Source organism: Aspergillus fischeri, genomic scaffold (assembly GCF_000149645.3).
Source record: "Aspergillus fischeri NRRL 181 1099437636245 genomic scaffold, whole genome shotgun sequence".
NCBI lineage: Eukaryota > Fungi > Ascomycota > Eurotiomycetes > Eurotiales > Aspergillaceae > Aspergillus > Aspergillus fischeri.
Genome location: NW_001509773.1, coordinates 1,293,857 through 1,305,087, shown reverse-complemented (window position 1 = coordinate 1,305,087; position 11,231 = coordinate 1,293,857). Strand labels below are relative to the sequence as shown.

At 50.7% G+C, this 11,231-nt stretch overlaps 2 protein-coding genes across 2 annotated transcripts, besides 5 other annotated features; both read left to right on the top strand.

The window, feature by feature from the left end:
- Window positions 1–824: 824 nt before the first annotated feature.
- Window positions 825–889: a microsatellite.
- Window positions 826–889: a microsatellite.
- Window positions 890–984: 95 nt separating this feature from the next.
- Window positions 985–3,485, top strand: rfeF (putative transcription factor RfeF; the record flags this gene model as incomplete). Its single annotated transcript, XM_001266993.1, has 6 exons — window positions 985–1,068; window positions 1,167–1,280; window positions 1,513–1,932; window positions 2,043–2,892; window positions 2,956–3,023; window positions 3,072–3,485. The coding sequence occupies 6 exons, from the start codon at window positions 985–987 to the stop codon at window positions 3,483–3,485; spliced, it is 1,950 nt and encodes a 649-aa protein (XP_001266994.1).
- Window positions 1,200–1,237: a microsatellite.
- Window positions 1,204–1,231: a microsatellite.
- Window positions 3,486–5,536: 2,051 nt separating the features above from the next.
- NFIA_105840 (aminophospholipid-translocating P4-type ATPase DNF3) lies at window positions 5,537–10,564 on the top strand (the record flags this gene model as incomplete). Its single annotated transcript, XM_001266992.1, has 1 exon — window positions 5,537–10,564. The coding sequence occupies one exon, from the start codon at window positions 5,537–5,539 to the stop codon at window positions 10,562–10,564; it is 5,028 nt and encodes a 1,675-aa protein (XP_001266993.1).
- Window positions 8,401–8,442: a microsatellite.
- Window positions 10,565–11,231: the final 667 nt, after the last annotated feature.

The window sequence follows — 11,231 nt, the reverse complement described above, 5'->3', positions numbered from 1 at the left end:
CAATTAGAGCAATGTATGAATGCGTACAAGATAATGGAGGTGATATCAGCCACAGCAAGTGGAGAGAAATGGTTCAAGAGGCAAGGTTTGTACAGCCCAGCACAGCCTTGAGCCCCCATGGTTCAATGGTTTGGTTGAGTTTCGGTGTCAGGAGAGATCCATGGATGTTGACGGAGAATATTATCGCACTGGGATGTACTTGATGCGATGTTTTTCAATGTTCTATGCAATTGTAGCCTCGAGGTGAGGATTATTGATGGCTTTATCGCGGTGTTTTGTCGCATTTGGCTAGGTGATCTACCATTGTCTCCTCGTCTCTCTGCGAACTGTTCTCTCTTGTTGTATGCAGCTTACAAGTACTCGATCATTGGCCTGGCCTCAGCGATATATAGTACCTTAGGAATGGAGTTGTTTCCTTCTTAAGCAAAGGTCAGCCATGTTCTGCTAGATACTAAGAATAAAACCCATAAGCGGGTCTCATGACAGGCTAGTTCCAGCTGAAAGTCGTCATCAATTAAACTGCTCCAGTTGAGTAACTTGAGCTTCCATATTTTAGTTCCATTTGGATTCCATTGTCATTTCATCTTTGGCATTCTCCCTTCTCACTCTTTCTATTATTTGTCCCGTGAACTGTGAACATTCCTATCCCAGTTTCAAGAGTGCACATCACAGCAATGGGGGTAAGTATTGCCATCATCTCTTAGAAATATGCCCCGCGTCTGCCCCGCTCCCCCTAAACGGGGTTTGTTTGTCTGACATGGAGGGTGATGAGAGGTTGTCAGTCGATCAAAACAAGGACAGATCTAAGGCTGTGTATGACAACAATGACGATGATGATAATGATGATGATGATGATGATGATGATGATGATGATGATGATGATGATGATATATCGACCCTCTGCTCGCTGAAGACTGACGACTTACTTGCTTCTGCATACAGTTTGCCTCCAAAATCGCCAACGCTCAGAACAACGCGCAGAAGATGAGCGGTGCTTATTCGGGAGCTCCGCCCGCTGGCTACACGGGAGGTCCTCCTGCATCGCTGCAGCCTGGTGCTGGTGGATATGTGAGTCCACTTTTTTCTCTTTGCCCCTCGTTTTTTACGGTTTTTAGTATCATTAACCGTGTATTGGCGTCATCGTCATTAACTACGGTCGCAACAAGGTTGAGTTTGCTAACGCTGATATTCGGTTATCCCAGCAGCAACAGCAACAGCAACAGCAACAGCAGTATCAAGCTTACCCAGGCGCTCCTTCGCCATCTACTCCTAGCAATCCGGTAAGCGCAACTTTCTTGCTTACATCTTTCCCCTCGTTTCTTATTTCTTTGTCTTTCCTCAAACAAATGCCCGCTGCGGCCAGCAATCTTATCATCGAATGAAAGTTGTCCTCCCCGTTACATTATCACTCCACATTGCTCGTCTGCCCCTCCTTCCATCAGAAATTGTCGAACCCCCAATTCCTGGGACTACAAACTTCAACCTTTCCTGCTACTGCTCCGGTGATTGAAGACGCCGTCCATCATCATGTCTCGACCTTATTATAACCAACAAGGATATCCTCCTCAGCTTCGACCTGGTTCCGCTCAGCCCCAGTCTCCCTATCCAACATCTACTCCGCCGCCGCAACAGCAACAATATCAGCCCTATAACGCTCCCTCGTTGCCTCCGAACAAGCCAGCTCCTTCACCTTCTCCGGCACCTACATCCCACTCTCCTTATCCTACTGCGCAGGTACCTGCGCCTCTGGGATATCCGCAAGCACCGTACAGCCCCCATCCACAGTCACAGGGCTACCCTCAGGCTTCGCCCTACGGTACTGGACCTTCATATGGCCAAGGGCAGCCCCAGCAGGGTTATGGACGAACGGCCCCACCTCCACCACAGGCTCAGCCCTACGGACAACCATATTCTCCACAACAACAGGCATATGTACAAACTGCGTTCCCAAATTGATTCGGTTGCCGTGTTTTGCAGAGTTTTGCGTCACTGTGCGACTTTGTTGTTCCTATCATGATTGCTGACTCTGATCGCTTGTTTAGGGACAGCCTTATGCTCCTCAAGGCGCGCCGTACCAAGGCGGCCCTGGAGGCCCACCAGGGGCCCCAGGACAAGCTGGATATGGCCACCCAGGCGGCGCTCCTCCCGCCCGTGCCACTGAGCAGCAGATCGGCGCCTACAAACAGCTTTTGATTGGCACCATTCAAGAGAAGAATCTGCAAACCTTTTACCCTCCTGATAGACTGGATAGACTTGTTCAGTCGTTGGCCAATGACGCTCCCGCAAAGGTTGATAGACTTGTCCATGAGTGGTCCGTGCCCCAGGAAGTGGCAATGGACGTCATGAAACTCGCTCTGTTTGATGTTATCCTTTATGTCGATGACAGTGGTTCCATCGAGTTCGAAGAGAAGGGAGTGAGAAAAGAGCAGCTGAGACAGATTCTCGGCATCGTCGCAACCGGAGCGTCGACGTTCGATCAAGATGGTATCTCCGTGCGCTTCATGAACTCCAATGAAATTGGCGATGGTATCCGCAGCGTCGATGATGTCAGTATGCTCGTCTCACGCGTTCGCTTCGCCGGCTTGACGCCATTGGGTACGAGCCTGAGGAACAAGGTCCTTGAGCCAATGGTTGTTGCTCCTGCTCGTGCCGGTCGTCTGCAGAAGCCTGTCCTGATCATCACCATCACTGATGGTCAGCCTGCCGGTGAGCCACACGACACTGTCGCTAACGCCATTCGATATGCCAGCGAAGAGGTATCCAGAACCCAGTACGGAAGAGGTGCAGTTTCGTTCCAGTTTTCGCAGGTAGGAACCGACACCAAGGCCCGCGAGTTCCTTGCCAGTCTGGATGAGGATCCCCACATCGGAGGTTTGATCGACTGTACATCCAGTAAGTATTGTCGCACACGCAACTCGTCCTTAGCACAGAACACTAGGCTAACAGATTGACCAGACTTCGAAGTCGAACAGGATGAGATGGCTCGCGCCAACCCTCCAATTCATCTGACTCGCGAGCTCTGGGTAGGTCCTTCCAGCAAGTACTTATTGTGACTCGCTGACCATTTCCAGTGCGCCAAATTGATGCTTGGTTCCATTGATTCATCGTACGATACCAAGGACGAAAAGGCTTCAGGACGTCCCGGTGGTCCCGGCGGTCCTCCCCCTCCTGGACCTCCTGGCCAGTACGGAGGTTACAACCCAGGCCAAAACTATGGTCAGCAGCCCGGCTACTATAACCAACCCCCTCCCTCTGGATACAATCAGCCAGGAGCCTATGGCCAGGGACAAGGCTACAACCAAGCGCCTTATTCTCAAAGCCAGGGTGGACCCCCACAGCCTGGCTATGGACAGGCGTACGGCGGATATGGAGCCCCTCCTCCCTCTGACCCATACGGACGTCCTCCCTCTGGACCTCCTCCTGGTGGCTATCCCCCGCAGCAGAGACCACCCTATGGACAGCCTCCGCCACCCCCGAGGTACTGATCGCGAAATGCGGATGACACGTGACTTCTGTACTTTCAGAGCCGGTTATAGTCGTTGTCCTTTTTCTTGCTATGGCAGCATATGTAGAGCCTTGCCATGATATTGCTAATTGATACGGGCATTGAGAAATATGAGCGAGGTTCTTCTGTGTACACTCGGCGGGGTAGGATAGATATGGTGAGGATGTTGTTCCATAGCTTCACGAGACTTGTAATCTTTCAATTATGATAATTTTTGCGAGTTGTTTGACATCTCTACTTCCTCGATCTGCACTATCAGACAAGATATCTGGGACGGCTGGCGAATAGGACCTCATTCAGTGCAAGGGGATCGTCGCACCCAGGAGCCGTTGTCAACCAAACGTTTACGCGCATGACGTAGGGCAACTTGATGAGAGGTGGTGAGCGGCCTGTCACATGATCCGTAGTGTGTGCAAACCATAAAACATCAGAAGACCTTACTGGCTTGATTGAATCCGAACCTGAGCCTGGCTTTGGCTTCATACGGAGCGGCCCAAGCCAAGAAAACCAAGTTTGCCACCACACTACCAAATAGTCCGTACACCGCACCCACAAGGCTGCGTAAACTTCTGTCAAGCAGTCCACGGTAGCCTTTACGGACCACTGTTCAGTGTCTACTGAGATTGGTTCTTCAGATGTACGTACCTCTGTACCTGTGTTTCGCCCGAAGCATTTCTGTGGTAAGTTCAACGTGAGTTCCAGAATTCCAGAATTGGAGTATGGAGCGCTCCATCCCGCTACACTCAAGAGGGTTTTCCAGAAGTATCCACACGTTCTGTTCGAGAACTTATTGGCCTACTTTTCTGTCTTATAGGCCAAGGGGGGCTGTGCACTACTGCATTCACGACTAGGTTGTCTCCTCCGTATGGTCTAGTCTGAAGTGCTGAGAAGATGCAAGTCTCTTAGTCTACATGGGCATGGGTATTATCATGTTTGGATTTATTCTTTAAGAAACAGTAGTAATTTTCAAGTGGTATCTGGGCAATGGATTTGCTGTAGCCTGGAGATAGACATACCACTGCTGTGGGATTATTTGTACGGGAGTTGGAGGTGGAGAGGCTAATGTCCTCTGCCAACCTAAACCTCGAGGTTAATCCTAATTATTCTTAGGCCATTCTGCCCACGTTCGTTGCGTGGCCAGCCAAGATTATCTAGCCTAATATCCATTTACTTTGCAAATTGCAGTCCGTGAATGAAGTAGTAGAGATGGCCCACGCCCTCTCAGTCCTGAAGTCTGGAGTTTCTCCGCAGAGTGAGCCAAGTCTGCAAGAGACAGGAAATGCAACAAGTAGGAATCTAGAAATCTAATATTATAGATTGTCAGTCATCTCTCCTTGTGTCCTCTTTGATCGTTTTTCGAACCAATCCCTCCATTTCTTGTAGCATTCCGCGCTGGTTGCATGTCCTCTAACTCTCGCCTCCCAGCAGCGAACTGTCAAATCGGCCATCTTTCCGGATTCGGTTCTCCCCCGCCATTTTTCTTCGAGCCCAGAGCTTTGTCGCCAGTCTGTTGCAACAAACCGCCTCCTGGATCGCCGTCTGCGGAAAGCATCCATTGCTTTTCTCTTCTTTCTCTCCGATCTCTATCTACACTACTGGTTTAGGACGCCTTTTCTTTGTTTATACTTTTTTATCTTCTTTCTCTTTGTACGGGTTGTGCAAGCTGGTTTCTTTTCTTTTCTTTCAGTTCACTCCGATACCCGTCGTGTTGGTCTACAATACCCACTACAGTCTTTTCTGTTTGAAATAAGCCGTCTCTCGCTTTGTCGGCAAATTATCTGGCGATCGCAACAGCACAGTCTCACAAGTTTCGACGTTTTTGCCCCGGGTTGCAGCAAATGTGGTAATCGTGGTAGGACGCCGGGATCAAAACATGAGCCAGCATCGTCGGTTTTGATTATATTCTTACGATAATACGCATATTTTGCTCGATTCCGATACTCCAGTTGACGGATAAGAGAAGGTGGCAGATTGATGGGTGGATCTTGAGTCAACAAAACGAAAGATATCGTTAGCGAGCGGCACCTTGCAATGTCCGGACACTATGCGTCAAGAAATGAGACTCGGATTACGGAAGACACGATTCGAGAGGAGGATCAGGCATTGACCGAGCAGAATCCAACACACAACTCCAATATCTCGGCGAGTCAATCTCCGAATAACGGGCCTGCACGAGAAAATGTCGCTCATCGTCGATCTTCCATGTCGCCGTCCCGAATGTCGTCGGATCTCGGCCGAAGGCCATCTCAGCAGCGAAATGTACGGTTTTCCACAGACCTCGACCGACCTATTGTGGAGGAATCCAGGAATACACGACCGGCCTCTAGAGGCCTGACAATCGATACGAGTATCACGAACACTGCTGTCTCCCCAGTGCGCTCGCCTGTCACATCACCAGAGCGTGGGCCGACTTCACCGTTATCCCCCAATAGCGCTCTTTCCGCAACGTCTCCGCAAAGTCCAGATGTCGGTCGCTCACGATCCCGTAATCGCGGATATTCACTTCGGCGTACAATTTTCGCGAAGAACATCCAGACGCAGGATGTAACATCACCGGGGGCTATTGAACTGGGCCCAGCGGTTGGCTCGCAGCCGCTGCCGGAGACATCAACAGCGAATGACCAGCCACAGGCGACAGGAGACGAGAAACCCTCGGAAGTTGTGCGTCCAACGGTCACGTCGGAATCTTCCCCCAAAGATGACGGCTCAACGACGTATTACTCTGATTCCAAGGACGGCAGGCACCTTTCCATGAGTGTTTCTTATGAGAGATGGTTGAAGCGGAAAGCTGCTTGTACTGTTTTCATGGTGCGACTAGAGAACGCGATCGAAACTGTGCGCAAGGCCATCCTTCGGATCAAGGACATTCCTCCCACCAAAGACGGCCGTCATATTGATCTCGATGTGACTCGCACCGAGGACTTGATTGACGAAAGGACTGGTAAGCCATACGTTGGAAACTGGATCCGATCCAGTCGTTATAGCTTCTGGAGTTTCTTTCCCAGACAATTGTTCGCTCAGTTCACCAAGTTGGCCAACTTCTATTTCTTGGTCGTGGCTATCCTGCAGATGATCCCGGGTTTGAGTACCACAGGTACTTTTACTACACTAATCCCTCTTTTGATTTTCGTTGGTATCTCAATGGGCAAAGAAGGGTTTGACGATTGGCGTCGTTATCGCCTGGACAAGGAGGAGAATAATCGTCTCGCATTTGTTCTTCGTCCTGGTGCCAATCTTACCGCTGCTGCGGCCGCTGGTGCCAGCGACACCGTTTCTGTTTCAAGCGATGCGCAGAATTGGGCCCTCATCAAGTGGCAGGACATCAAAGTTGGAGATGTGATCAAACTCGAGCGTGACCAGCCTGTCCCAGCTGACATTGTCTTACTCCATGCAAATGGGCCCAACGGTGTAGCTTACATTGAGACTATGGCCCTGGATGGCGAGACCAACCTCAAGAGCAAGCAGCCTTGCCAGCCAGTGGCAAAAGTGTGTGGGACGGTGGAAGACATCTGCAGCAACTCCATTCACTTTGCCGTGGAGGACCCGAATATCGATCTGTACAAATTTGATGGCAATGTGATTGTGAACGCGGAGAAGCTGCCCCTAACGAATACTGAAGTTGTTTACCGCGGCAGTATTCTTCGAAATACCGAACGTGTCCTTGGTATGGTCATCTACACTGGCGAAGAGTGCAAGATCCGAATGAACGCCAACAAGAACCCTCGGATCAAGTCGCCTTCCCTGCAGGCAAAGGTCAATCGGGTCGTCATGCTGATTGTTTGCCTCGTCGTTATCCTGGCGGTTGCTTGTACCGTTGCGTACAAATATTGGTCACAGGATGTTGAGCGCCGCACTTGGTATCTTGAAGAGGCTAATGTTGACTACGGCCCCATTTTTACTTCATTTCTGATCATGTTCAATACCATGATTCCCATCTCGCTTTATGTGAGTATGGAGATCGTCAAAGTTGTTCAGATGTTCTTGTTGAACGACATCGACATGTATGATGAGGAATCCGATACACCCCTCGAAGCGCGAACATCCACGATCAACGAGGAGCTGGGACAGGTCAGCTATATCTTTTCGGACAAGACCGGTACATTAACGAACAACTCGATGCGCTTCCGTATGATGAGCGTGGCGGGGACCGCCTGGTTTCATGACTTCGATCTGCGTGAAGAAGCTGCGAGAGACGGTGACCGAGTGAAGTTGATCCACAAGAAACGGAGTGTCAAAGGCAAGAAGGCTATGGCTCGTAAGTCCAACGCTTCAGATACTCGAGAAGTGTTAAGACCCTCGAATGTGTCGAACGCTCTGGATATGGGCCCTCGAAAGATCGCAACGTCCATGGCCGATCGCCGTACCACCGATATGTTGAGATACATCCAACTCAAGCCCTACACTGTGTTCGCGCGGAAAGCCAAGCTGTTCCTACTGGCAATAGCGTTGTGTCACACATGCATACCGGAGAAGGACGAGTCTGGAAACGTTTCTTTCCAGGCAGCATCCCCTGATGAACTAGCTCTGGTGATGGCTGCCCAGGACCTTGGCTATCTCGTCATTGATCGACAACCAAACACCCTGACTATTCGGACTTACCCCAATGGTCCAGAAGAAGAGCACCAAGATGAGGTCTATGAGATTTTGGACGTCATCGAGTTCACAAGCACTCGGAAACGCATGTCTGTTGTGGTTCGAATGCCGGACCAACGCATCTGTCTCTTCTGCAAGGGTGCTGATAGCACGTTGATGCGGTTGCTCAAACGTTCCTCCCTTGCTCACGAAAAAGCAGTCGAGATTGAGCGGCGTGCCAGCAAACGCAAAGCAGCCGAGGCAAATCAGGTAATGAGACGAAATAGCGAGCACCAGAGTCGGAAGGATAGTGGGGTCAGATCCAGCTTCAGCCGGCCAAGCTTCAGTCGTCCCAGCTTCGGTCGACCTAGCATGACAAAGAACAGACGCTCCAGTGTTTCCGGGCAGAACGTCTCTGTGTTGAGAGAAAGCATCGATGTCTGGCTTCGTGATCGTGAGACTGATGGTGGTCTTTTGACAAGGGAATATGATGATGAGTACTATAGCCCGCGTCCGTCTGCTCAGCTTGGCAGGCAGTCCACATCTTTCTCGGACTCCGGAAGCTCTGTCAACGAGGAGGACCAAGATGATCTGGTCGAGGAGGCTCTGGTCGTAAACGAATCGGCAGTCTTTGAGAGGTGCTTCCAGCATCTGAATGATTTTGCTACGGAGGGCTTACGGACGCTCATGTATGGCCATCGTTTCCTAGACGATTCCACGTACCACGAGTGGAAGGCGGCCTATCACGAGGCTAGCACCAGTCTCATTGACCGTCAGGAAAAGATCGAGAAGGTTGGTGCTCAAATTGAAGAACAGCTCGAATTGACTGGCGCTACCGCGATTGAGGACAAGTTGCAAAAAGGTGTACCCGAGGCCATTGACAAATTGAGACGCGCCAATATCAAGTTGTGGATGCTCACCGGCGACAAACGTGAAACCGCCATCAACGTCGGCCATTCTTGCCGTCTGGTTAAAGACTACTCTACTCTTGTCATTCTCGACCATGAAACTGGAGATGTTGAACGCTCAATCTTGAAGATGACTGCAGACATCAGTCGAGGTTCTGTGGCTCACTCTGTCGTCGTCGTTGATGGACAGACTCTGTCGATCATCGAATCCGACGAGAGTCTCCGGGCTCAGTTCTTCAAGCTGGCCATCCTAGTTGATTCTGTCATCTGCTGCCGTGCAAGTCCAAAACAAAAGGCATTCCTTGTCAAATCCATACGGCTTCAAGTCAAGGATTCTGTTACCCTTGCTATTGGTGATGGCGCCAACGATATTGCCATGATCCAGGAGGCCCATGTTGGAATTGGAATCACTGGCAAGGAAGGCCTACAAGCAGCTCGGATCTCCGATTACTCGATTGCCCAGTTCAGATTCTTGCTGAAGCTACTACTTGTTCACGGGCGGTGGAATTACATCCGAGCCTGCAAATACACGCTTGGTACGTTCTGGAAGGAAATGCTGTTTTACTTGACCCAGGCACTGTACCAGCGCTGGAACGGCTATACTGGAACCAGCTTGTACGAGCCATGGAGTTTGAGTATGTTTAATACTCTGTTCACATCTCTCGCCGTCATCTTCCTTGGTATATTCACCAAAGACTTGTCCGCCTCCACGCTGCTGGCTGTCCCAGAGTTATACACCAAAGGTCAGCGGCATGGCGGGTTCAACATCAAGCTCTACCTTGGATGGACGTTCATGGCCACCTGCGAAGCTATGATTGTGTTTTTCGTCATGTATGGGCTTTTCGGAAACGTCCTCTTCACAAACACCGGAAGCGACATCTTCTCGGCCGGGCTTGTCACCTACTCGGCTTGCGTCATCATCATCAACACAAAACTACAGGCCTTGGAGGTGCATAATAAGACCTATCTTTCTTTGATCGTCATTGTGATTTCAGTTGGAGGATGGTTCTTGTGGAACCTGATTCTCTCCCGCCGGTACCAGATCAAATCTGGTAATGGCATTTATCACGTGCCGGGCAACTTCATCTTGCATTCCGGCCGCGACCTGGCTTTCTGGGTAGTTCTCTTCCTTACGGTTGTTGCTGTTGTTGTCTTCGAGGTGTCTGTCAGCGCGATCAGAGCGAACCTCTTCCCAACAGACGTGGACATCTTCCAGGAGTACGAGCAGGACTTGGAAATCCGGAAGAGATTCGAAGAGGCGGCCGCGTCCGAATTACAGCAAGGCTGGGATCGTGGCAAGAAGAAGTCGAGCTTCGAGCTGGCTCGAGAGGCGGCGGAGATGGAAGCGCGTGAGAAACAGGTCCAAGAGCTTCTGGCGCGGCCCAGAGTCATGACCAAGACCGGCTCTGGCCAGATTGAAATGCAAGAAATCGATCTGAGCGAGCTGAACGGTTCCAGCAGGGATGTCTCTGGACACGCGACGGAAGATGAGGGAACCAGCACGCCACGCCGATCAGTAGAGATTCACGAGTTGTTTTCCAAAGGATTTGGAACCATTCGAAAGGGCCAGCTGAAATGATCGCTTTTGCTTCATTCTTTTTTCCTGTTGGACTTTTGTCATTGCAGAGCGTCATGGCGTTGGTACCGTATACCCTGGGATGCTCAGTCTATCGTTTGTTGGCTTACTGTTATATACCATCTGCACTGTTGTACATGAGCCTGAGATCAGTATATTCATACCCACTGTATTAACCGTGTGTCTCAATAGAATACGACGTCTACCGTCCATGGGTTTTTTTATTTCAAAATAATTACGCAGAAACTGACAGAATCAGCTGTAGACTACAAAGGGGTAGTACGTATCCCCTGCGGATTAGCCAATACTCCCCTCTGTTGCCGTTCCTCCCGTCTCACCCTCCAGCGCCAGATACAACACCAAACACACGCCGCAAGAAGCGCTACACCAATGATCGGAACGCCTATCATGATAAACCGCAAGATAGGCTCCCAGCCAGGCATATCCGACCCCTCATAGCCCCTGTCGTACCTGCCCGGTGGGATGATCTCCCCCGGCACCCATGTCGGGACGATCATTGAGTTCGTTAGTAAGGGCAGCGATGGCGACATGGTGGCCGTGTCAGAGCCTGCCCAGGAGATTGCCCATGCCTGGTGGACCTGGATTCCATCGGTGAATAGGACTTGCGCGCCTTCGCCGTGGGAGAGCGTGCCTGTGATTGTTGTCTCGC